The sequence below is a fragment of the Amblyomma mixtum genome, chromosome 1, assembly GCF_055824585.1.
Source record: "Amblyomma mixtum isolate Tamu chromosome 1, ASM5582458v1, whole genome shotgun sequence".
NCBI lineage: Eukaryota > Metazoa > Arthropoda > Arachnida > Ixodida > Ixodidae > Amblyomma > Amblyomma mixtum.
The window spans coordinates 257,429,726-257,456,517 of record NC_143012.1 but is presented as its reverse complement, the minus strand read 5'-3'; the positions used below and the strand labels follow the sequence as shown (position 1 = coordinate 257,456,517).

Genomic DNA, 26,792 nt, shown 5'->3' with positions numbered 1-26,792 from the left:
ACCTATCCTGACTATCTCAACCTCAGAAGAGCCGCCACTCTGGCTATTCTAGTATGGCATAGTAGGAAACTCTTTGTGACTATGCTATGGTACCGTAGTATATGCCGTGTGGCCGTGACTGAAGCAACTGAAACATTGCTTAAGCTATAACTCTACTACTGTGTAGAAAGTTTTGCACCCATGACGTAAGGTCACGTGAGTGCTTGTGTTGTTGGTGCGCGATATCACCCCGGTCAGCTGATAGCTCTGTCAGCAGCATACATTTATACCTGTGCACTTGGACAACGCAGTGGGAGCGCTGGCTTGACTCACTAGGACGACAGCGATCAGTCTGATGCGGCGTACCCCTTCCGAGTCATCTGCTCTTTGAGCTGCACAAAGATACTAGGAAATTTTCCGTCACCTCTGAGGTTTCAGGATCATCTCTCATCATGTTAGAGCAGCAACAAGGTAAGCGCAACTTCACCTTTCGCAGCATTTGTATTTTGAATGACCTCGAGAAGCACAAGGTTTTATTATATTTTTTTTCACACGCTTTTACGTCACATGTGGACTGGTTTACTAGCTGTTGCTGAGGGCGCAGCTGATCGCGCAACGCTAGCTCTTCGAGTGCGTGATCGAAAGTGCTGTTTATAACAAGGCATTTATTTGGTGGTTGGACGACTGCCAAGCACAATGCTTCTTTTTTCTTCTAAAGGACTACCATGTAAGAAGTTCCTGTGAGTAATAATAGAAAAAAATCGAAATTGCGGATTTATTGGCCCGCTAACCTTTGGAAGCTGACGCTTCCTGTCGTAAATGTTTCCACCAGAAGGAAATTCAAGATGATGTGACACAAGCATGGGTTCGAATGTGAATGAAGAGCGCATCCCGATGTTATCAAGAATTGTCTAGCAGGCATTGTCGCCGTTGAACGCAATCTCTATGGCGGCCGTTAGGTTGTGCCTTATTATCGTGAACACTTTCATGTCCGGTACATGATATTTTCCCTTTCATGCAGCTTGACGAAATCTGATCGAAAACTCAATTTCCAACACGGGCTGTTCGACTTTCTTTCGGCTTTGCTTACAATGTGACTGAGCTGCTCAGCTTTATGAGGCAATTAAGGTTAGCTCACTTTCATCAGGTAGGATAGTAGCCTGACCCTTATCCATGGTGAATGGTAAAGTGTGAAACAGTAGTATCGGCTCCCACTACAAAAGAGAATGATTATTGCAATGCAGGAGACCCAGGTGGCTGAACACATTTTAACAGCTCCTGTGTTAAAATGATGTTCACAAAAAGCTGCACACTCTTGCTTGGTCCCACACAAAAAGCATTCTCTTTGGCTTCCCGTGTGCCTCTTGTGGTCCACTTGCACAGCAGATTATCTGTAAAGGAACGTCAAGCTTGGTTTTGTTGTGGGCTGTGTTTACCGTGTAAACATTCCCCCCCCCCCCCCCCCTTTTTTTAATGGTGATTATTGCCTCAAGGGGCTAATTTATATGAATGAAATGAAGGCCAGGGAAAACTGACGGTGAAACGGTTCCTGTGCACAATCAGGATAAAAAGCTATGCTGCCCAGTAAGGGACCCGTTGCTGCCAGGTAAAAGATTCTGGTTAGAGTCACTGCAGGGCAGACCCATAATAGGTGGTGGACGCCCGCTTTGATGCTTTGGCATAGGCCCTCTGGGACGAGTAACTGAGCCTGGAAGTGAGGCCAATGTCAGCTCACTGCTGGAGACACTCCAGTTCAGATTCTCCGGAGTGCGATCACCTCTGCATTGGTATAACGACTTTCATTTTTCTGCCCGTAAAAGCTGTCAAATATGTACGGCATGGTCATCGGCGCAAAGAAAACTGAGGCCTAGGGCACACCTTGCGGTTTGTCGAATGAACATCGGTGTGGTTTATTTAATTCTACTGTGTTGTGGCAGGTTCTATTAGCTAGCACCTCGGTGAAAGGTTGTGCATCGAAAGGCATTCATCATCAAAGCCAGGAAGAATAATGGAAAGGTATGTGGGGAGTGGGATGGAGGCAGCAAAAGAAAGAGATAACAGGGATAGGAGATAAGATCAAAGTATGGCAGGTGATCATGTGGCTGACCATTGCGTCAAGTGCAAAGGGTAAAAAAAAGAGAGAAAAAGTCCACCCCACTTTTTGCTAGCACTCAAGTGGTGATAAGTCTCAGTAGGCAGGTTAACAGGGCCTTAGTGCAGGCATGTTGTATGGTGTCAGCAACGATGACAAAGGAGATTGCAGTCCAGTTCAGGTCCTCCGAAGCGCGACTACCTCTGCTTTGGTAAAATGAATTAATTTTTCTGCCCCACAAAAGCTGTCAAAGATGTGTCCCATGGTCAATCACACAAAGAAAATTGAAGCCTATGGCACATCTTTCGGTTTGTCGACTGCAACGTTGCTGTGGTTTGTTTAATTCCACTGTGTTGTGGCAGATGCTGCGCCAACCAGACAAGCCAGCAGAAAGCATTCTGGAGCAGAGCCAGAAAGAATAATGGAAAGGCATGTGGGGAATGGGATGAAGGGAGCAAAAGAAAGAGATAAGAAGAATAGGAGATAAGACCAAAGTATGGCAAATGGTCATGTGGCTGACCATTGCCTCAAGTGCAGAAAGTAAAAAGAGAAAGTCCATCCCACTTTGTGATAGCACTGAAGTGCTTATGATAAGGCTCAGTAGGCAGGTTAACAGGAACTTAGTGGCATCATTTTGTATTGGCAAAGCAGGACAAAAGTGCCCTTGCACCCCATCAGTAACCCTGACAAAGGAGATTGCATATCTGGACAAAAAGCATGTGCATCAATGTTTGGTTATTGCTTCCTGCACTTGATAATGGGAAGATAAATAGAGGAAAATAATAGGTTTCAGCACAAGTGCTTCTGCTATATATGTCATTTTATCTTTGTGTGCAACACACTTGATTTGATATCTAGCACTATGTAAAAAAAATGTTGAACCATGTTAAAAGTATTTACTCAGCATCAGTTAGCCCAACTTTGTTATAAATTGTGCAGGCATGCTGGCTCATGCCTTTTATTTCCTGGACCCACCTACTGTGGAAATGCACAACAGAATGATGTTTGCTCCACTGTAGTGCTTAAACCATGATGGCTAAGCCAAAGCATAAACTTGCATTGTTGCTATGCATTGGGATTGAAAGTTGAACTAGATGGCGCAGACTTGGGAGTAGGCAGGGTGCAAAAAGTGATAGACAGATAAGAATAGGGGCATAACCTTCTACTTACAGCTAAGTTTACTTCAGAAAGCACTCAGTGTTTAAGGGTTTGGCATGCATTAGTTTATATAGTTTATATACATATATGCCGGCACGTTCATAGTCTTGCACTATTGCACTTGTGTTTGGCTCTTTTAATACAGTGACACAATAGGAATGTGCTTGTGCAAGGTGCAAACAGACATCGCATCACCCCCCCCCCCCCCCCCCCCCCCTCGAAAATGAAAATGCAGTTGGCACGCTATTTCACAAACAGTAATTTATTTTTCAGGCATCACAACAAGTAGCCAACCTGCACAATTATCTGTGTGTTTTTGCTTTGAAAGAGCTCTGTAAACTCTGTCTTTCATGGTAAGTGCATCAATTCTGTGGCTGCTGCTTTGTAGCAGAGAGGCAGGAGTTGCTGTGGTGACCACTTGTTGCTGTCTCACTAACTTTGGGGTGTGGCCTTGCTTTTGTTTTCGTGTGAGCAGGTCGGGTTGCAGAGGAGCCCCGAGGACAGCTCCTGTCTTCTCTCAAGAGCTCGGTGTTCATCCTTGGCACAGCATTCGTGGTGTTGGTGGCTGGAAGCAACACACTCACTTGGCAAGTGCAAAGCTGCGCCTAGTTTAATTTCTGGGCTGTCACATTTTTCTTGTTGAAGTGCTTTGAGATTGCCGCAACAGGTCGGTTAATTAGGGATTTGAAATATGTCAAAAAACAAGAGTGGAAATTGTTGTTCTCATTGCACCTTTTTTTTTCCCCCATAATGTACCTCAAGGGGCACACACTATGTCCTCTGGCACGGCTAGCCTTATGGCATCTTCGATAAACTCGCACCAGAATTGCCCCAAAACCACTGCGGTGCTCAAGGACCCGCGGTAGTGGAGCTCCAAGCCGGGGCAACATCGAATACAAACTGCATCGCGCCGGTGCCCGTTCCGAGCGCCGCCTTGCGTGCGTAGGTGGCGTTGGCCCGGAATTGCGAATACCGTCGTCTGTATGTATCAGCAGCGCGAACACAACACAGGAAGAAGAAGGAGAAGATAGTACAGATCGCAACCAACTAGCCTGGCAGATGGTGTTATTCAAGTACCGTCGTCTGCTTTCTTGGCGCTTTTGCATGCAGTGACTGCCCGAGGAAACTTTTCTTCTGAAATGTCTGGGTAACCATTAATAGCGTTATGGACGGCAAGGCGTGCCGTGTTACCATGTCAAATGAGCTTTTAAAAGAGCTGATGGCTGGTGAGTCGCTTTTGGTCCAAGAAAATCGCAGTGCGCCCTAAGTCGGCGCGCTCGTATTCCAGTTCGAGCTACGCAATGTGTGGTCACAAGACAACTGAAATCTGCTGTCCAGCATATGAATGCAAGTGTACCCAGATTTCATGATGTTAGGGAAATTATATAGATTGCATACGGCAACACCGTATAATGCTTTAAAGCGCTGCAGTAACTGCAAGCCGCGAGTCTCGAGCGTATACGTGCTTTACTTGCTGCGGGCCGATATTCCAATAGACCGCGGTCGCAGCTGCCTAGTCGTACAAGCTTGAAATGAGGTTTTGCATCCTAATTTTATTTGTCCATAAAGCTCGCAAAGTTTGACCGTTCATTGCCTTCATTTTCTTTCATCAATTCCAGTATTTTTTCACCTTCACTGTCAGAAGTGCTTGAAAGGAAATCATAAACGATCGTGGCAAGCAGATCAGGCCTTTCCCGTGCGGACGCCATTGGTCGTCTGTTTGTCTGCTGCAACGCCTGCTGGGATTGCTCCCATGCGCACCGCCGATTTTGTCGGTGCGCCTTGGGGCAACAAAAAAGTGCCCCAGACGGTGCGCCCCATTTATCGAAGATGTCCGGTGCGCACCGGTGCAATTTATCGAACATAATACTTCGCACCGGTGCGCACCAGTGCTGTTTATCGAATATGCTATTAGAGTGGGCACACTGACTGCATTTTGGCATTAGGTTGGGACAGGGGTTCTCGTCATGTTGCTCTACGCGCTGAGAATGTGACAAGAGTGGAAGCTGTGTATGCATGCTGTTGGAGAGGGATGCAAGAATTATATGGACACACTGATCTTGATGCTTTGAGCTCAGAATGGGCAGAACTTGTCATCTAGCAAAGAATCCAGTTTTTTCCTTCCACATAAGCGTGGTGTAATGTACGCAATACATTACGCGAGAGTAGGCAATGGCTTCACGGATGTGGTGTAACCAGCGCTCTTTTATTCCTTTGTATCAACATGTGATTTCCTCAAGCAGTTGGATGATCGTGTATAACTGTTCCAAGGTCTTCCTCATCCTTACGCCTGTGGTTCACAGCACTGACACATGGCTGTAACGGCACGTCAGTATCTGACGGCTGCTGGCAAGAAACGAAGACTGGCAAGAAACGAAGACTTTGTGTGCTGTCATTCCTTGTTACTGCTATAAGAAACGTATGGGATAGCTCTTGGATGTGGCAAATAGTGGATACTGACAGAGCAACTCTCAAGTGCACACCACAATGCTGTCGGTGCGCACAGTTGACATTGTCGCCAAGGAAACAAAAAAACTTCCCTGGAAGCACTGCCTGCCCATCAGGTATACTGGTAGGTGCCGGTGCACAGACACTGTGACTGCCCGTTGTCATTTTGAGCAAATTTTGAAAAAATCCTCGTCGAACAGCAAGGGCCTCGACAGTTTGATGCACCACTGCTGTCACCAGCATGCTGGCTAGGAAGTTCAACCCCAGACCTGCCAGCCTGGCCAAAGCAGTATCATTGCAGCTGTGCTTGGGTTGTTCAATGCTGATATCATGTAGGCTGCTGTATTGGTCCCTCAAGGATCCCCATACCGTAGACAGGTACGAGCACTCCAATTTGAAATGCAACTGTCAGCTGGCACACAAGAACAAGCTCTGTTGTTATTTCTGAATTGGAATACATCGCAAGAAAAGCTACCTGGAAAACAGGAACAAGCAGGCTTGTTACTCGGACATGTAGAATAGTCGTAGGTTGAATGCGTATGATGTCTTCTCTTTCATATTGGAGCTACGTACTTGACTTTTGTGCATGGTCTACAAGCGAGTGAATTTGGTCATGGAAATGTGTGCCGCTTTCTGAGGATAGACAAAAAGCTACTCTGACCTCAGTGTTATCTTCACTGTTGTTAATGCAAGCTGACTGTCACGATGAGACAAGTGCATGGTGGCCTTTTCAAGTAAATTACCTTTAGTTTGCCCAAAGATTTAAGCAGTTGCCAGAGGCTAGGTACTCAGTGGAGCCAAGTATATTGTTACTCTCTCACCTGCTGTGACTGTGTATTCCCTCACGTGTGTAAGGAGCACATTCTAAATAATGCTTTGGGAATGCTCCGGGCAGGAGCGTAGCCAGGGGGTGGTGTTTTGGTGTTGGAACACCCCCCCCCCCCGAAATTTTCTGAGCGCTGCATTCCTCCCTCCTCCACTCCTTTTGGCCTTTTTTTTTTTTTGCCTGTGCTATTTACACTACATCAAGATAATAAAATGTGAAAACGAAAATAAGAAGAGCGTCGGTTTGTTGACAAAAATAGCTCCTGTTCTAATAGGCAGCAGAAGTTATTACAGTAAATAGTCACCCTTCCTTGCCATCACATGACAAGTGGCACTCCTTTTAATTGTAGGCACAGTTCAACCAATAAAACATACCTTTTCCCATCAGCCTACTTTTTCATCCTTTGCATTGTCCTCAGATGATCATAAACTAATGCGAAAATAAAATGTGCATTTTTTTTTAAAACCACCTCTGTGTCCGGAAACAGGTTCACATGCATGGGGTACAAGTTTTGACAAATACCATTTGTTGGCAGTTGCTGACTTTGTTGTAGAGCAGAAGCTTTTGTGTTGTTGTATGTTATGTGAATGTATTGCAAATATCCACGATTTTTCGTATGGGTGTTTTTTTGTGACAAAATAAATGTTCGTTACGAATCAAGTTCTGAACGAAACTAACATTTTATTTTTATTACGGCAGAAACATGACTAAGACATTGTCTGGGTGCCAGCTCTCTTTCTTTTTATTTTTTTTACCTGCGGCGTATAACACCTCCCGAAAAATATTTCTGGCTGCGCCACTTGCTCCAGGCAGCTGGCATTGTTTCACAAATATGCGCCTTCAAAACGTACAATTATTTTTCACGCAGTGAGTTACAGAATGCACGTGCAGAATGAGTGATTTGAATTTTGTTGAAATATGACAAGCCAAGTGTGTATCTTTTTAATAGTACTTCACGGGCCCCATGGAGAATTGGGGGAGGGGGCATTACGTAAAGGATTTACAGAAGTGTATGATAAAGAGCAAAACATGTCTCGAAGTTGGACACAAACGTCGGCGCAAATCAAATCGTAAATTACGGATTACGGCTAGGAAAATACGGTGCAAGTAGAGGGCAGATGAATGAATGTTTGTATCTTAGGGAGTTTCAGACTCCGCCATGTGAAAAGTTTGAACATTCTTATGGAAAGTATTTTCAAAGCTCAAGTAAAAGGTTGTAGACAATCAAAAGAAACCACTGCTGACATGATATCTGAGAAGGGAGCCTTATGCTGAATGTCTTACGCATACTTTAACGGAAACATGTGCTTGTATTAACTGTGCCTGCATGAACCGGGGTCCTCTGTTTGAGTAGTCGGCATGGGAGTGCTGCCGGCTTCAAGGTGCTCAGAGCATGTGCTTATTCCATGAATGCCGCCGCGGTGGCTCAGTGGCTATGGTGCTCGGCTGCTGACCCGAAAGACGCGGGTTCGATCCCGGCCGCGGCGGCTGGAATTTCTTTGGAGGAGAAATTCTAGAGGCCCGTGTACTGTGCGATGTCAGTGCACGTTAAAGAACCCCAGGTGGTCGAAATTTCCGGAGCCCTTCACTACGGCGTCTCTCATAGCCTCAGTCGCTTTGGGACGTTAAACCCCATAAACCAAACCTTATTCCATGAACATTTAGATTTTTCTTCCCTTTTTTTTTTTACAGTACAACACTTTTTTGCAATAAAGTTGCTGCTATGAAAATAGCCACGCTTCGTTGTAACGGACATTTAAAAAACTGCAGAATAGTTAGATAGTGTTACGTGATTGGAGAAACCGGCCTTGCCCTTCCTGCGTTTCTCCAATCACGTAACAATATAGCCAAAACACGTAATATAAAATTTCACTAAAAGCTTGCAGTGAAGTGCAGTTTATATACAAAGAGAAAATATGTGGTTTCAGATTGAAAATTACGGTGATCTGCAGAGGTTTAGTTTCTCGTGATAAGAGACAGTCGCTGGCAAGCGACATTGTTTGCAAAGAGATCTTGTCTGGTAAATTGTCAGTTCAAATAAGGAAAAGTAGAGGTCCCAAGGCATCCCTGAAGAATGCTGGAGAGTACAGGGCATGCAGAATGCAGTCATTAATGCTTACGAACCAGGTGTGAATAGACCAAAGCATTCAATCCATGTAATGACGACATGGTCAAAATTAAATGCGCTTGGCAGGAGCATCAGGAATGTGTGTTGTCAGGTTGTGGATGGACACCTCAGCAAAATTAATGAATATGCAACCAGTAATCATCAGTAGCAATGACGAATAGCAAAGCAAAAGTTATTATCAAAGTAGAGCCGCTTAGTTTCAAAGGAGTTGTTCTTCCTGATGCCATGTTGAACATTATTAAAAAATGAATTGCTCAAGAAGGTTGCCCTGTGGCAATTAATGATTTGCACTAAAATTTTGCATGTGTATCTGTTAATGAAATCTGTGTAATTTTTTGCGCAGAAAGGATTATTTGGGCGAGAAAACCGCCTTCTGGTTGTTTGGGAGAACACACAATCCTGAAGACTGCACAAAAGCAATATTGAAGAGTATATATGTTTTTTGACACCTTGATTCCATCCTCACTTAGAGAGAAAAGTTTGTAGTTTTCAGTAACTTGCTATTTCCAGTGCAGTCAGTAACAACCAGATCCATCACCAGAAAATTGCAAGCAGGAAATCCCAGAAAAGAACGTGGAACAAAAGGACCATGCGAAGTATCAACAGTTTTGCTGGTCTCCAGCAGCTTAAAAGTTGCATAATTGTATGATCTAATTAATTTATTAAGCTCAGGTTAGAAAAAATTTGATTTAGATGACCAGTAATGATACCGTTAGTTTCATTCTTGCAAAACTGTACCAGTTTCTTTTAAGCCTATGGCTAGTATTGTCTTGGATGCTCTGTTTGAGAATCCCACGATGCAGTCGCATGGCAGGTGAAGTCTTTCAGCTTACTATTTTCACATTTTTCTTCACTTCTACTGCAACTATTCTTTCATTATCACCTGCAGTTGAGTGTATCTGCAGCTCGTGTTGGTTCCTAACATTTGTGCAGAAATTAAAAAAAAAATCAAAACAAAAAACACTGCTTGCAGTTTTAAGTCGTATGGGCAGATGTAAGCTCCTTTGGTTCATTGTTCTTCTAGACTGGTCATCAGTTACTTAGATGCCTTCAGATGCCTCTGTGATTGATTGAACAATGTGCTGTGGAGATGTGACTCAAAATAGGACACATCTGATGGCATTGGGCTTGTTTATTTTTCTCTTCATATGGTCTGTATGTTTTGACATAGAAATAAAATTTGGCTCACAGTCAGTACTTTGCAACGTAGCAGTTCTCCTCTTTGGTATTGTTATGCACCCTGGCCCAGAACAACACTGAATAGAATCGTTCTCACCCTCTGACCTGAGTAGTTAAAAGTATGGCTGCCAGAGAAGGGATTCTGATTAGGGGCTGTGCTGTGGACACTACCTGGTTGGTGATGCTGTGGCTTTTTAATGCCTCTCAACTACACCATTCATCAACACTTTTGTGTGTTTCGTGACCCTCCATGGCCTGTTGTAACATGTTGCCGAGGGCATTACCAGCTTTCTTACACGAGGAAACAAACTTCGTCACGAGTGCTTCATGGTTCTATGTGACTTGCCAATCATCTCAAGTACTCTATGTGCTGAACTAGGCCTGTCCTGTAGCTTCCAACATGATAGCGGTGCAGTAGTCGGAGCCTTAAAGACACACAACTGATAAGAGGTGCTTATAACTATAGCATCCTCAAATACACTTTTTACATTGTATTCAGGCCTTCTGCTTTCGTACCTTGATCCCCAGTTTCGTTTAACCTCCTGTATGGTGGGTCAGTAACGGCATAAGACCACATTCTTGGTTTGCTGTTATTGGTTAGGAATGGCTGTGTCATTATGTGTGCCATACCTTTCTATGTACTATTGGGGACAAAAGTAATTGACATCCCTCCAAGTTCTCAACCGCACCACACTACATGCGGGTGCAACCTGACTATGCACTCCTGGTGTTAAGAGTGGAGCACTACACCAATCTTGATGCCAGTCTTGCATTGTCGGGTGGCACCGGCATGCAGTGCGGCACTGTTCGGTAGTCGAAGGGGGGGGGGGGGCGTCATTTACTTTTGTCCCCAATAGCACATAGCATGAACACTTTCTTTAGCACTGACCTTCTGGCTGGAGCTATTGTGTGAGAGGTTTGGAGAGTTTGAGCCTAACCCTTAATCTCCTTTGGCAGGCATCTGCAGCGTTTCTGGGGAGCCTCGGGCAATTTCTGGCAGGGCCAGTGGGATGCTGTCGAGGACTTCTTTGGCGGGGACGAGTTCTCCAAGGGTGTCTGGGGTCAGTCACCCTTTGTGCATGGCACTGCTCTGTGTCTTCCTTCTTTTTCTTCCCTTTATTTCTTTATTCTATACTCACAAAGGGTGTTCAGGTAATAATGGAGCACGACTGCTTTCTGCATGTTGGTCGCAGAGTAGCTTCAGCTGTTGAGACAGTCGTCATGTGCTGCCGATCAAGCTTGCCACATTTGCCAACACATTCCTAATCCAGTTCGATGGTGTCAACATTTTGTTGGCAGACAAGGGCAGTGATTACCATTTTAAATGGCATGTTGTGCTGCAGCAGCTTCTAGTTGATGGGGTTCGCAAGCTTTGGGCTCTCCCACCAAGTAACACCAAGGAGCTGGGTTATTCCAGGCCATAATAACATGACTCAAACATACAACACTATAGTGGCAGCACTAATGACACAATGCTGCGCTAACATTAGCTCAAGGGAATACAGGCTCAACCTCAAAAGTTACTGCGCTGGTGCATTACTGCTGTGGAGCTAGGAGGGACGCTGCTGCCTGAAGAGCACCATGATCTATGTGGAACATGATTGAGCATCAGCATCACAATTGAATGCATGCCCGCATAGCTGCTTGCAAGGAACCTGTTTGTCAGTTTTCTTGTGATGTGGTGTAGCATTTCCTGTGTACGGTGTTTTAAAAGCCTTCGCTGCAGGCCGTGTTCATGTAAAACTAGACAGAAAAGAGTGCAGTACTCCGACCAAAGTCTCATAAGGAGAAATCTAATGTTTTGGGGCTGCCTTATTCCTTCTTCATGCCTTTAAACCTCAGTTCTGCCAACCACAGTTTCAGGAAAGGAATATCCCCTTGTGAGTCACCTGAGTTGGGGCAGGTGGAAGTCATTTGCGCACAGTGCGTATCAAAATGTTGCGTTTCTCCTCATGAGACTTTTGGTTGAAGCGTTACGTTCTTTTCTGTCTAGTTTACCTCCCAATCGGACAGATTTCTGTCAAAATGCCCTTATTCAAATGATTCGTGACTATGCAATGTTTTTTTTTTGTTTTGTCGATTATCCTGTATCTCCTCCTAGCACCTTCTTGTTGCTGAGGCATGAATGACCTTGCAGGCACATTTATGGTGACCTTTGCCGTCTACTGGCTGGTGGGTGGGCTGTACACACTGATGGACCTCACGGGACGTCCCGCGTTCCTGCTGCGATACAAGATCCAGGACACAGCTCCATACCCAGTGAGTCCGCCAGATGAGCTGTGAACTCTGTCTTGGGTATGTGTGCGGTTCACTGCAGTGCTCAGGAACCCAAATCTCGGAGGCCTACAGTGTGCGAGAGTGCATGACGGATGGTTCCTTCACGTGTGGTGCAGGTCAGTGGGTGGCAGGTGTTTCGTGTAGTGCGCCAGGTGCTGTTCAACCAGCTGGTCGTGGGCATCCCGTTTGGCCTGGTGGCCCACCAGCTGCTGGTGTGGCGTGGCTATGACCGCAGCCACCAGCTGCCCACCTTCCACTGGGTCCTCTTTGAGCTGGCCGTCTGCGTGTTGGTGGAAGAGGCAGGCTTCTATTACTCGCACAGGTGTGTGGAAGGATAGAAAAAAAGAATGCCCTGGTGTGTTTGTTATTGTTGTGTTCGTGCAAATGTGGAAGTGTGTTTTTACTACTGTTGCATGTTTGTGAAGTTGTGCCTGAACAGAATCTTTCCGACTTGGGCCTTCACAGCTTGTACACTTTCTTGGCGCACGGTGCGGATCTCATCTGAGGCACATTCGTATTTCTAGAGACGAGCTTTGCAATCTAGGATTGCTTCACTGACTCTCGTTGGAGGGTTAAAGGTGCACTGAAGAGGAATCTGAACTCGTCTTTTTGCCGCGGGAACTCGATCTACACATTCCTAGCTTTCTTAGAAACTGCGATTTATGGCCCTGTGTGGCTGATTTCCCTAAATCGAATTAACGTCCGGCTCCCGCCTTTTTTTTCGTATTCTCCCTTGTACGGTGGGCGGAGTTGACCAACGCATGGAGTGCCTTTCAGCCAGCTCCGTGGAGGCTTTGCTTTCGCTTTATTTTGTTTTTTATCTACGGACTACTACGCATTACTCCGCTGATGGCAGAGCGGCAAGCCGCCACGGGACTGGGTGAAAGGCACTCCATGCGTTGGTCGACTCCGCCCACCATACGGGGGAGAATTAAAAAAAAAAAAGGCGGGAGCCGTACGTTAATTCGATTTAATTAGGGAAATCGGCCACACAGGACAATAAATCGAAGTTTCTAAGAATGCTCGGAACGTGCAGATTGAGTTCCCGCGGCAAAAAGACGAGTTCAGATTCCTCTTCACTGCACCTTTAAGGCCTTGCAGTTGCGTATTGAAGTCTTTCTTGCCAGGATCAAAAGTTTTTTATTTTCTTATGGGAGGAAATGGCATGTCATTCTAATTCCCTACATCAAACAAAGTGGCCGCTTCAAGGTGCACAAGCTGTCCAGCTTGATTTTCTCAATTAAAAAAAGTTAATATATACCTTGCACTTTACACTTACTGTACAATTTTACGACCTTCAGGGTAGCATGCAAAACTTGTCTCATCCCCTGGTCATAAACGCAAAGGTCTGATTAGGCATTCCAATTGCTACCAGTCAGCTTCACTTATTGGAAATCTGAATTCTAATTAATTTCAGGGATTACACTTAGACTCCCACATGGACTGTTTACGTTTGAAAAGGTTTTCCAAATTTGTTTGTTCAGTGAAACTAGGCCCCAGCTGGACTGCCCGATTCAAAATGGACACTTCAGTTCCAGTGTGTATACCCAACTATCATTTAAAATGCCAGTTGGACTTCAGACTTGCTCTGCCGGTCAGAAACTTCCCAGGGTCCATGGCTATTCCATGGACCTTTGCGCTGCCAATCATCTGTAGCAGCAGCAGCGGCCTTACGCAGCAGGAGCAGCATGCGCAACTGGCGAGCGTGGTGGCGCGCCAGCTGTGTGCCGTGTGACGTGACTGCTCCTCGCGCATGCGCAGTATGGCCTTCCCTCAGCTCCGCGAAATGGCTCGGCGACTCACGTAGTGTTGCTTTCACAACAAAAGTGCAAACCTTTGCACGAACGCTTGCCACATCACCACCAGTCACTTGTGCAGTGCGGCGAAGCCTGCCGCCTGTCATCCAAATGGGCACAGTTTGGTGCCGGGGAATTCGATATATCTGTGTCATGGCCAACCGCGTTCGATATATGGAGTAGAAATTGCATGCGTTTGTCAAAAATATTTACGAAGAGTTCGATATAGGCAATAATTTGTAATATCAGTGTTCATTATATCGAGGTTTTACAAAGGTAAGTGCATAATTAAACACTTCATCTTTACTTAAGCCATTGCAGAGATCATTTGGTTAAAAATTAGGCTTTTTGGGCTTTGCATTTTTTTATGTCTTATTTTATACTTCTGGAGTTTGATCAGCTTCAAATTGATTTATATAAATTTGATTGGGTGCTGGAAACTGACAGAAAAAAACAAAAAAAAACATTGCAAGAATGTCTGTCACCTCTGTATCGAGGCAGCAGATGTGGTTGCGATGTTTTAATGGTGGCGGTTTTGATACCAGGTGTGAACAGAAAGTGATGGTGGGTGGCATATGAATGCATTCTCAGGCTGCTGCACCACCCACGCCTGTACCGACATGTGCACAAGCAGCACCACGAGTGGACGGCCCCCATAGCCATCACAGCCATCTACTGCCACCCGCTCGAGCACCTCTGCTCCAACCTGCTTCCGCCCCTCCTCGGGGTGCTGCTGCTCGGCAGCCACCCAGCCACAGCCTGGCTCTGGTTCAGCGTGGCCCTGCTGTCCACGCTCAATGCCCACTCGGGCTTCCACCTGCCTTTCTTCCCATCGCCCGAGGCACACGACTACCACCACCTCAAGTGAGCCTGCTTACCACATACATACCAACATCATAACACCTTCAATGCAACAGCCGTTTAGACTAGCACATGACAATAGTTGAACGGAACGTGGAAGGAAATAAAGTGGCATATATCACGCAAGGTTGTGAACTGGCTGTCCCAGACAAGATGAGACTAACCCCGCCGTGGTGGCTCAGTGGTTATGGCGCTCGGCTGCTGGCCCGAAAGATGCAGGTTCGATCCCGGCCGTGGCGACTGAATTTGGAGGCGAAATTCTAGAGGGCCGGGTACTGTGCGATGTCAGTGCACGTTAAAGAACCCCAGATGGACGAAATTTCCGGAGCCCTTCACTACGGCGTGTCTCATAGCCTGAGTTGCTTTGGGACGTTAAACCCCAATAAACCAAACCAAGACGAGACTAGACAGACTGCAGTGATGGCCTCAATGGTTCGAGTATCTGCCTCGTGTGAGGGAGGTGTGGGGTTTGATCACCAGTGCCGCTGGGTACTGACAGGCGATACAGTGGGCACAAGCTTTCCCCTTGGCTTAGTGCTCAGTACGTTTGAGGTGAAATGCTTGGAAAATGGGTCTTTGACCCTACATTGAGGAGGTGAAAAATACCTTGTGCCATGGCGCTGTTTGGCCAAAGCTGCCGTCATGCCATTAAAATTCAACTTCACCATCACAAACAAGACAAAAACACACGTGTGAATAATCGCGCACCTTGACCAAATTGCAAATAAAGTATAACATTTACAAATGCAAGTAAAAAAAAACTACAGTTTTAGACTTGCACAAAGATTACCATGTCGCACTTGTAACATTCTGCACTGGTCTCGGTGCACAAATTTGTAGAGCAGTTATACAATTGTTCAGGAATGGATTGTGTTGTTAAAGAATATAACATAATTGGAATATGCATATCAATGATGTCATTATGGAGGTTGCTAAGTAACCTCAACAGTGTACTTATTGTTATTCGAGAGCCATATTTATGTTGGAATTCAGGTACGTTTCAAAATTCTGATGTGTGGCATATGCCAGTTTTGCTCCTGATTTGCTAAATTTGTTTCATTAGCATTGTTTTCATTAGTACTCGCGCTGTGTTTATGTATAAGCTTGTGGATATTTACGTCCTGTATCTTAGCAGGATTATATTTTATAATTGAATTAGCAGTGTGCCCATTTGCGACGCTGATGTTCCATGCAGGGATTTTTTCCTTTTGGGGGAATTTAAGGAGTACAGTTCAATGAAAAGGGAATTTTTACAAAGTTTCAAGGAATTGTATGAACCAGAATTCTGTTTTTTTCCCATTTGCTGGGGTTTTCAAGCTCCTGCAGTTAAACAGGGCCTCAAATAGGGATTTTTGGACTAACTGAGGAAATTTTCAGTTGAGCATGGAACATCACTGGTATATGACACAGTTGCCATATGCATACTTTTTATTCGTTAGAAATTTAGTTTTATTGCACTGTCTACGATGTGTGATCTCTGAACAATTTATCAAATTTCATCTCTCACCTGTTTTGGTTTCATTTCGAACAGCCAAGCAATAGCTACCTATTATGTGAGTCAGTATAGATCACATGAGACATGGAAAAAACTGTGATATGATCGCTGCTTTATTGCTCTAATTCATTACAATGCTAAAGCCAACCTCCCTCAAGAACCAGAATTGCAACAAGTCAAGAAGCAGTGAATATATTGCAGTTTTTTTTTTTTTTTTTGAAGAATTCACAAGCTTTTACTGTATTTGCCTAACATTTCGTGCATCTTCTTTCATTGTTCCTTTTCACTCTATGCCTGCCTTACTGCTTTTGAAACGTGACCGTGGTTGTGATAGTTTTGTGTGAAGTTCAGCTGTTCTTGTGCCATTCACATGAATGTGATATGGACCCCTTGTGGCCTTGCAGATTCAACCAGAACTATGGGGTGCTGGGAGTGCTTGATCGCTTGCACGGCACGGACCAGCAGTTCCGCCGGACAGCTGCCTATCGCCGTCATGTCATGCTGCTCAGCCTGGCACCTTTGAAGGACCTCTGGCCTGATGAGGGAAAGAAGAGCTCCCAGTAGCGTCGCCTATTGGGTACACTTTGCACATCCCATCTTTGCAGTCTGCGAGATATTTGTGCATGTTGTGCTGTATTAAGCTGATTACAAGAACTTGCAGTGCGACCTCGATAATTCAGAATTATTTATGCAGAATCTCAGTCAATTTGCAGTGCTTTCATTACTCAAGATAGATCCAGTATCTCATGTGCTTGGCTAATACAGCAACTTTGGTTGCAGTCTTTGGTACTTGTGTCGAGAATAAATGATATGCTGGCCCTGCCCTGCTGTCAGTCTCGTAGCATGCAGAGTTGCTAGCTAAGTGCCCACTCGCACTTAACTTTATTCATCTCCCCAGCAGCAAACTACACTAGGATGTGAGGTACTCGGATGTGCGGATTGATTCCTCATTTTCGCATTTTATAAGTGGCATGCATGTTTCCTTAGTGGAAGATGCGAAACTTGTGCCTAATCAAGATCTCCTGGGTTAAACCATAGCCTCCTCTATTTTTTCTGTGCCTGGTCAAAGGCTGCTGAAGCGCCGTCTGACTCCGCCGTGTTTCTCCGCGGGGCGGCGCTGCCAGCCCAGGATGGATGGGCGTGCGCGTAGTCAGCGTAGTTGCGGCCGGCTGCAGGGGCTTCGGCGGCCGCGGAATAAATGTGGCCTTTGCCTACTCCACAAACGACCAACTCGTCCTAAGCCATTACCAAAAGTATATAAAAGCAAACATTCGGCAACACAAAAACGACGTCCGCAACTATGCAAGAAAACGCGCAGTCCTCTAACCGAACATTCCTAAGACACACAATCAAGATCGACGAAACCAGCACACTCAGAGCCGGAACAAGTTAGCAAAAACGTGCCTAATCCTCGTGCACTGAAATGCGCAGCAACCCGGAATAAAGCGGCGCTAAAAACAGATTTCGAATTAGCTGAATGAAGCCCGGCCGGCGACAGAAGCAGACGGCCTGCACAAGGCGCCGAAGAAAAACAGCACAAGCGCTTGTGATGACGACAAAATCAAACGTTGAATGCGTCAAATACCTCATTGCTAAAGAGGGGTTCAAGTTTGTTCTGACCAGAAAGTTTTCTTCGGACCCCATAGAGTCGTTTTTTGGCTGGTTAAGGCGGTCTGCAGGAAGCAATGATCAGACAGATGCTAGAGCGGTACTCGCTGGCGTAGAGAAGGCCTTAAAAACTGAGTTAGTGTCTGCTTCCCAACACAGCAACGTAATAGAAACGGAAAGGCAAGCACTTGGAGCACTGAACAGTGCACAGAAACTTGCAGTCACCCAGCGCGCGGACGACTTTCCACCGGAGGCGAAAAGTCTCCTTGAAGACCTTCTCAGGACACAGAAAACGTTGCTGCCAGCGCCAGACACTGCAGCACTTGCGATGTTAGGAGGTTATTTGGCTCGCGTCGTTCAAGAAAAAATTGATTGCAGCAGCTGCAATGCTTTTCTCACGCGACCAGCCTCATCTGCGCCCAGTGACAGTTTGATCCATCTTCAGGACAGAGGAGGCCTCCTTTATCCTTCAACGCAGTTTTTGTATGTTCTGTACGCCCTCAAGAGCTACGTCGAGATGTTGCTCAACAAAAGACAGTTCTTATCAAAATCCCTGCAAGCTGCAGTCAACAATGCAGTTGAGGCTCTTGCAGAACATGGAGCACTGAAATGTGAGCTTGCGTCCAATGACCACCACAGCCAGCTTCTGAAACTCATCTGCGGAAAGTTTTTCCGCCCTGTTTTTGCGAACTATGCCTTATCGGTGACGGACAGGAACGATGTAGTGAAACCGCTGACATCAAAGCCTCTATCTAGAAAGATTTTGAAGTTGTGAAAACATTTTTGCATGTATGTTTTATTCTATATACGACAGTAAAATTTTTTCCATTCACTCATCGCTCACAAAAATGCTTCCTTAATGTTTCTGCTTATATATTGGGTCAGATATAACCTATGCTAAGAATACGTGTTTTGTACAAAGAGGCACAGTAACAATTACCGTCGATATAGCTGTAAACTTGTCGGTACTGGAGCAACGTTCGATATGTATGCCCGGCCGCCGATTTCATATTTTCCTTGATGAGCAGCTTTTACTAAAGTACATGTGCACATGGCTTAACAAAAACAATTTAGCACTTTAACGATCGTGTCCGCACATCAATCTTACTAAACGGAGAGTAGTATACACAGTAGCAGAATTGTGCGCCGTCTTTTACGCTGCGTGCAACTCCTGCCGCGTCGTCTGCTCCATCCTGGGCTGCGCGCGCCACTCGTCGGCAGCTTCGCGTACTAGCACGAACGGCGCCTAACAACGGCGTTTCCCGCGATTGAGCGGGCATGAAAAAAATAGAGGAGGCTATGGTTAAACTTACCGATGCAGTGAGGCTGCCTGAGCCTCGCTGCCACTTCAGCTACTAGTGTCCTAGCTGATCATTTCTATTCCCGCCAACCACTCCCCGCACATGCATCCCATACATGTGTACAGTTCCCAGCAAGTCCGGTAACGCATGGAACATTGGCCACTGCTTTGAGTGCAACAGCAGAAACCCCGAAATTTCCTATTGTGAGCTTGCTTGAATATCGTAGGTGCCAAAAACTACAATATTGGGAAGTCTCACATTGATTTTCTCTTTTGACGACTTTACTGTACATAAATAAAATAGGGAGTATTTACGCGAGTAAGTTTTGCAGCTGCTTTTTTTCACTTTTCTTTCTGTTCTGATAATTAAAATAATCTACTTAGCTTGAAGATGTCACACGTCCTTGTGGCGGATTTTAAATTAACGAGTTTTACTTTAGTGTCTTTTCATCTGTGTGATGTGTGAAAATTTAGTGCATGAATTACTTTTGCAGCAAGTCGCTTGTTTTCTGTGGTTTTCAAAGCAACCGACAATTGCTCTTCTTCAGTGAAGCTGTATAAATGACTGCAAGGTCAGTGGCACAAGATGTCAGTTTGATCTCGCCACTTTTTGACTAATCGTTTAGTTTATTGGTCTTTCATTACGTATAATGGAGGAGATAAGGCAAAAAGCTGCGTACGCAGCTTGACTAAGGCCTTATCCCCTCAAAGGCAAAACAGCAGTGAACACAGACCGAACACCGATCAGAAACTAGTAACAAGGAATAATGAAGACAATAGTTACAAATGTACAATAGATTCAAGTATCTGCGCAAAAGAAAAACAAATTTCGGTTAGGAGCAAACACAAAATGCAGTGATAGGCCAAGTCGACAATGTACACAATGAAGAAATTATGGGTACGGAAGGAGCATGAGTAGCACAGCATATTATGACGTGAAGCAATGAAGGCACACAAAAATGTCTAGCACATCATTTGACATAGAAAACAAATGAAAAAACGGTTAGGTTCTTATTCGCTGAGCATTGAAAATAGCGATAAGGACACAAAAGTATGGTACAGCTGCACATTGCTTAAGATATAAAACTAATAAGGACATTACAAAAATAGTGTCATGAATTATCATGAAGGAAAAGAAAGTTGTTTTAAATGTTTGAGGTGAATGTTAAGAATGTCTATATTTTCTTGAAGAAAATTGTTGAGAAGAGTTGGTATCTGATATTTTAGAGATTGTGTTGCATAATTAGTTCGATAATGCTCTACTTTCCAGTATAAGGGATTTCGCGTATTATAACCCGATGGCTCTTTGATTTCCAACTCACCAAGGTTAAAGGTGCACTGAAGAGGAATCTGAACTTGTCTTTTTGCCGCGGGAACTCGATCTACACGTTCCTAGCATTCTTGGAAACTGCGACTTATTGCCCTGTATGGCCGATTTCCCAAATTAAAACGAATTAACGGTCGGCTCCCGCCCTTTTTTTTTAATTCTGCCTCGTACGGTGGGCGGAGTCGACCAACGCATGGAGTGCCTTTCACCCAGTCCCGTGGCGGCTTGCCGCTCTGCCATCGGCGGAGTAATACGTAGTAGTCCGTAGTAGCAAATAGTCCGCGCGTATTTTTATTTCTGCGGGCTTATTTTGCAGTTATATTATCTGCGAATGAAACTATTTATTCATGGAAACCTAAAAAACAAAATAAAGCGAAAGCAAAGCCTCCACGGAGCTGGCTGAAAGGAACTTCACGCGTTGGTCGACTCCGCCCATCGTACGAGGCAGAATTCAAAAAAAAGGGCGGGAGCCGGACGTTAATTCGATTTAATTAGGGAAATCGGCCATACAGGGCAATAAGTTGCAGTTTCTAAGAATGCTAGGAACGTGTAGATCGAGTTCCCGCGGCAAAAAGACGAGTTCAGAATCCTCTTCAGTGCACCTTTAATAAGATAATTATTGTGCTGTAGTTTGTCACGAATCAAACATTTACAAAGCTGGTATTGCTGGTAGTGGCTTGAATTGCTCGCGTGTTGTGCCAGCTATGAAAGTTCCGTGTTGAGTTTCACTGCTATTGCCATTTCTTTTGCAGCAGGCCCTGCCAGGATCTGTGGTGACCTGCTGCTTGACCTTTCGTCTCATGGCTGACCCCTGTGTTGTGGTGCCATGACAGGCTTTAGATACCGGTGGGATGCTGCATCTGAGCTGACTTACGGCTGAAGAAAACTGTGATAACCTAGATTGCAGCACCTTTATATACCTCGGAAGTGCTTGTCGCGAAGTCAGAGCCAGCAGGTGTGTCAGTTTAGTTGTTCCGCATGCAAGCTGCACCATGTATGATGCTTTTGCCACTTCACATTTTTACTAAGAGCTCACATGCATAACTCCACTGTGACAGAACGGAGCAGAAGCACAGCTTACTTCTCTTAATGGATAACATCCAAGCTATGTCAAAAGGAAGGCTAGCAGGTGGAAACGTTGCTGTTTGAGGAAAGTGAAATTGAACACAGTACATTGCTGTGCTTCAAGCAAAAACAATGATCCTTGCTCAAACAGATCACATATAGCCCGTAGACAAATCCTATAGTGGCTTGTTTAAAGTGTGGAGTGCATGTCTGAAGAAGGGCTTGAAAAGGATTCTGAGAGTTGATGCTGTCATTCCAGCTCTTGAAAAGGCACTCGGTCATGTTCCATCACATTAGGCCAGGCATCTATAAACAGTAGTGTGTCTGCAGCAGCCGTTATGATGAATGTTTAATATTGACAGAAGAAAACAATGCAAGCCGAGCAGCTCCAGTGCTCATTTGCATTGTAGCATCTTCTCCATAACACACATAGCTATGAAACCTTCATGCTGTGGTGATGTCGGTACATTGTTTGTAATTATGGAAGGTTAAGATTTAAGACGCAGAATGGTGGCATGGGTCTTTGCCAGACTGTCAGTAGAAGCAAAGGCCACCGATTTCACTCCATAACTTTATTTCTTCAAAGCTCGGCCTTATGCAAGAGCTGTGGATGGAGCAAGCCGCTGACTTCCCATATACTTCAGTCGGGCATAATTTTCTTCACCGTGCTGCAAGAGACCAAAAGCCTTCAGCTGCTGCAAACCATGTTCTTGCTCTATTTGTGTGGGATGATAGGCACCCAGACTCTCCAGCTGGGAAAAAGTACCTCACTGTTCAATGCATGCTAAGCGAGATTCCAGGAATGAAAGTTTGAAGCCAGCACATTGTGCACACTTGATGCAAAAGCGGTAGCATTCAATTTAAATACAATCAAGGATTCCAGGATTGTCTTCAGCGAAATTATCGCAGTTGAATGAAATTTTTGTTTTTCTGTAGGCATGGGGAGTCTGGGCAGCTTTTCTTACATGCGCTAATTCATGGTGAGATGAGCTTTATGAAATGCGCTCTGTTTACTACTTCAGCCCATACAGGGTGCTGCACTATGTGACCCAGTACCGTATTTACCCAATTCCAACGCGCACCCAATTTACGGCACCAAAAAAAAAAGAAAAAATTCAAGCCCCGATTCTAACGCTCGCCCGATATCGGTGACGAAAAAAAAAAAACTACAAGCCCCGCTTCTAAAGTGCATGTGATTTCCACGAATGAAAATAATTTGCAACCGTTTTTATATTTTGAGGTGAGAACAGGCTTTTTATTCACCCAAACTTCATTCACTGTCACTCTCAGACAGCTCCTTCTCATTCTCCGACCACAACATCTCGTCTTCAGTGCCGTCCATGGCATTAGAAATTCCGCATTTCTTGAAAGCACCTCGGTGGTGACGGGCATGTGGTCCACACGAAGCTGCCGCGTCAAGTCAGCCAGCTCATCTTCAAGGTCGGGAAACCTCCCGCTTGCGGACCGTGGCAGCTTTTGCTTGACATTTTGCACTCAAAGACTGACTTTTTCAGTCTTCGCCAGTCGCGGACGCAAGTCTCTGGCACACCAAAATGACGGGCAGCATGCCTATTGCCGCTCTATTCTGCATGCAGAATAACTTTGCGCTTCAAGCTATTCTCGTGGCGGACACGACGTCTCTTTGTGGCCGCTGCATCCATTCTCAAAAACGATATCGCACGGAGAGCCCGCCGGAGAACACCACAGTCGTGCTATGGACGACGCTATAGCTTGCTACTCACGTCGTAAAACCGAGGCGAAGCGGTTCGTCCCGTGAATTTTTTTTTTGCCATGCTAGCACCAGCAGAAATGACAAGCACCACACCGGTTGAAAACAGCTCCTGCGACGCAGGAAAAGGCGAGCAAACGGACTCCCATGATTGCCAGCAGTTAGTGAGCTCCCACATCGTATAATGGCGATGACGATGGTCAGCTATGGGGCAGTTTCGGTTTGTACTCGAATCCAACATGCATGCAATTTTGAGACGTATTTTCCCCGAAAAAAGGTGCGTGTTGGAATTGGGTAAATACAGTACTAGCTACACCTGACCTCTGTGGGCACTAAGTAGTGCTGCAGTCCTTGTGTAAAGGCCCTTGTCTGCTCTGTCACTGTCAGGAGTGTGGCGACCATGCAGCTTTTTTATTGCAGTGTAACAGCTGAAGCAAGGAGTTTTTATTTTTTTTTTGTAAATGCAAACACTAAGGCTGGTGCATGCAAATCTACTATAACCTGTGTGAAGTTGCACAACCCACATCATGTGAAGCTGCTAGCCATGGCTTCAACAGTCACTGTGTGGTGTGTTAACCTTGGAGGCCTTGCACTGGCTGAGGCAGTTTTCTTTCTTTTAAAAAAGATGCTTGGCTGTGTGAGAATATAAAATCGCTGATTTTGAATGTTGCTGTAACAGTTATTTTTAGCCTTGTAGTAGGTGTAGGGCACCTACTGAATTAAGCGCAGCCAAGAAAAACTTCAGTTGCTTATAATTTACAACAATATGATTTTACCGAGCTTGGCTGAACCGTTCAAAGCAAGCACTGTTTTGTCGTGAGTGGAGGCTTGCTTTTTGTATTTTGCAGATCATAAGATGGTGCTTCCGCATGCTTCTTCACTAAAGTATATGTTTAAGTCAAGGGCATTGACATCGCGATAAAGAACTGCTTTCACGGCTTTGCTTTGTGCTTTTTCCACTATGTTAGCTTGTGTTGGCTGTTTATTCTGATGATTTTAGTATTTACACGGATTTGCATACCCTATATGTTTAGTGCACATTGAAACATAAGTGTTCCTAATCATGATGCTTTCTTCATTCAAAGGAAGTTTCCATGGCCATAGGTATTGAGTGATCTGGTTGGCTTGCAGTGAGCTATTTATGTGAAAAAATGTTGCCGAACTGAGATTATTTCACATGTTTCTATGGAATTAACGAGGTACTTTGCATCATGCAGTACTACGTGTGGCACTGGGCAAGATGTCTAGTAACGTGAGATACCCGACTATGGACATACTATGAGCAGCAAGCGTTTTTGGTATGCTGATGCATGGAGAAAATTTATTTCAGCGCAATCGTGTTAGCTCATCGCCCGAAGTACCTAAAGGTATGATGGGAGGTGTCTGCTCCCTCCATTCGTTGCAATACCCGGTGAATATGGCAGGAGAAAGTGCTGCAATAATTTTATTTCCCTGAACATGCGTACTGTACACTCCTGCATTCATTAGTACTCTGCCGGTGCAGGCAGCATGCATGGTTTCTGGACATGATGGATAGCTAAAGCTGCAATGTGTGGAAAGAACAGGGAATTATCGATACTCCAAACTTCCTTGCTTTCGGTTCAAACAAATTATTTGCAATAAGTGCTAAAGCGTTTTGAATTTACTCGGGTGCGATCATTATTTCTTTCATTTAGCAGTTTACTCGGAGGTGTACGGAAGAATTTTCACCTTTGCAGACGATGATTAAAGATTTAGTGCAAAGAACAGTGCTACAAACAGCATTGAGCGCTGTGTTTGTTATTTGTTCCCTCATTGCTGTCTGAACACCGGAGCTTGTGAAAGCAGTGCTTCGAATCGAAACATTAATTTCCACCTCTGAGGAAGTAGATGCGTATGGATAACATTCAGCATGGTTGCTTGGTTTGAACTGGCATGCTTTTGGTAGGTAGTTGTGTGCTTGGCTACAGCCATGGTGTGCATTGAGACACATTCCAAGGTGTTTGTAATCTCTGGATTTATGGCACTCTGAATGCTTCCTTCCAAATTACTTTAGCTCGGAAAATGGGCAGGACCTGCCATTACATGCTTACCCGGATTTTTAAATGAAAAAATTTGCCATTCTATGGCAATGAAAGGTTAACATTTTTGTCAGTTTGTGAATGGAAAGAAATAATGACAAATTTCTCTCTTCTATTCATCGAAAAGTTAGCTACTTGTGATGTTGGTTCAGATTATTTTGGTGCCCTTTGCTGCTAGGTGTTTCTTCCTTTATACTGTGTTAATGTATGTGGGTGGACATTTTTCAGACGTGCCCCCATCCTTTTTGTCTAAACTAATGTGGCTTTCCGAGTCACTTGACAGTTAGTCGCGGTCACAATGTATTACGATTTTCTACATTCCACAAAATGATGTGCGTATCAGGCAAGGACTTTGGGCTCTCAGTTCTAGTCCTTTGTGGGCATGTGTTGCAGTGCATATTTTGCAGTTTTTACATATTTGTCCAAACTATCAAACTGAGGCCATGGCTGCTTCAAGGAGAAAGACTTTGGCTGGGGCATGGCTGGCAATGGAGAAAGAAGTTCTCTTTGCACAGTGGTGAGAAGAAAACTGGTTCATTCGATCTGCAGTTATTTCTATGACTGAGAGCGGACCCACTTTGACCCTATGTCTGCACTGCTCTGAGCTGCTGGGAGTCCTGTGATAATCGGTAGTCTGTGGTGTGTAACTGTGTGCAGTGGCCTACTTTTTGCGTGGAGCTCCATGTATGTAGAATGTTGGTCATGGGGCCAGTTGTGGTGAGAACAGGGAAGGTGGCCATACACACAGTGGTGAACACTGGGATGAGAAATGAAATTTCTACGCCAAGAGAAATGATGGCTGCACATTGCGACGTAGTAGGCAGGCGTCCCTCAAGCACATGCTGATTTGTGAGCTGTGGAATTTAGCGTTGTTTGGAATGCCTGCCGTCCACCTTGCCTCATGTATTCCTTGCTGTTCAGGATTTTCAGTTGGTCTTTTTTGTGACTTTTATCAACAGAGAATGAGGAATGTTTGCATTATTGAGTGGTTAAATGCAAAGAGGTGTTCCTAGGCTCTGATTGGTGGATGTATGTAGTCTCGGCATTTCTTGCTCTTCTCTTTCAACAGTCATGCAAGGCTGTTGGTGACAGGCTTGTGCTGTGAGCACCCTTCATTGCTCCACATCGCATGGTCTAAGAACAACTGCAATGATACTGGGCATTATACAGGTCTTGTGTTCGTAGTCCTCATGCTTGCACCAAACTTAATTTGAGGCTTCAAATGATGGCCATTGAAGTCGTGCAGAGATTACGCATGAATGAAGTGTTTTCACTGAAGCAAAAGAGTTTTCTTGTTTTCACCGGTGATTTACGTTGAATGAAGTGAATGCAGTGGAGATTATATAATAGAGAAAGGCCATCTCAACTGCACCACCAAGTTGGTTTTTATACTTGTTATATTGCCTTTACATTATCACAAGATGTTGTTCGTGTATCAGTCTCAAATAAACACAATATGCACAA

At 44.9% G+C, this 26,792-nt stretch overlaps 2 protein-coding genes across 3 annotated transcripts; both read left to right on the top strand.

Moving 5' to 3' along the window:
• Positions 1-170: 170 nt before the first annotated feature.
• Positions 171-26,792, top strand: LOC149371557 (fatty acid hydroxylase domain-containing protein 2). Of its 2 annotated transcripts, none has more exons than XM_089565839.1 (8): positions 171-450; positions 3,705-3,816; positions 10,768-10,871; positions 11,948-12,069; positions 12,204-12,409; positions 14,475-14,747; positions 16,644-16,816; positions 21,230-26,792. In XM_089565839.1, exons 1-7 carry the CDS (start codon positions 432-434, stop codon positions 16,801-16,803), a joined length of 996 nt encoding a protein of 331 aa, XP_089421965.1. In that variant the 5' UTR covers positions 171-431; the 3' UTR covers positions 16,804-16,816; positions 21,230-26,792. The 2 variants fall into 2 exon arrangements, with proteins under 2 accessions (XP_089421965.1, XP_089421964.1); XM_089565838.1 differs by having other exon boundaries at positions 174-450; positions 21,227-26,792.
• Positions 16,856-20,450, top strand: LOC149371558 (uncharacterized). The gene has a single exon (XM_089565841.1). It carries the CDS (start codon positions 17,717-17,719, stop codon positions 18,620-18,622), a length of 906 nt encoding a protein of 301 aa, XP_089421967.1. The 5' UTR covers positions 16,856-17,716; the 3' UTR covers positions 18,623-20,450.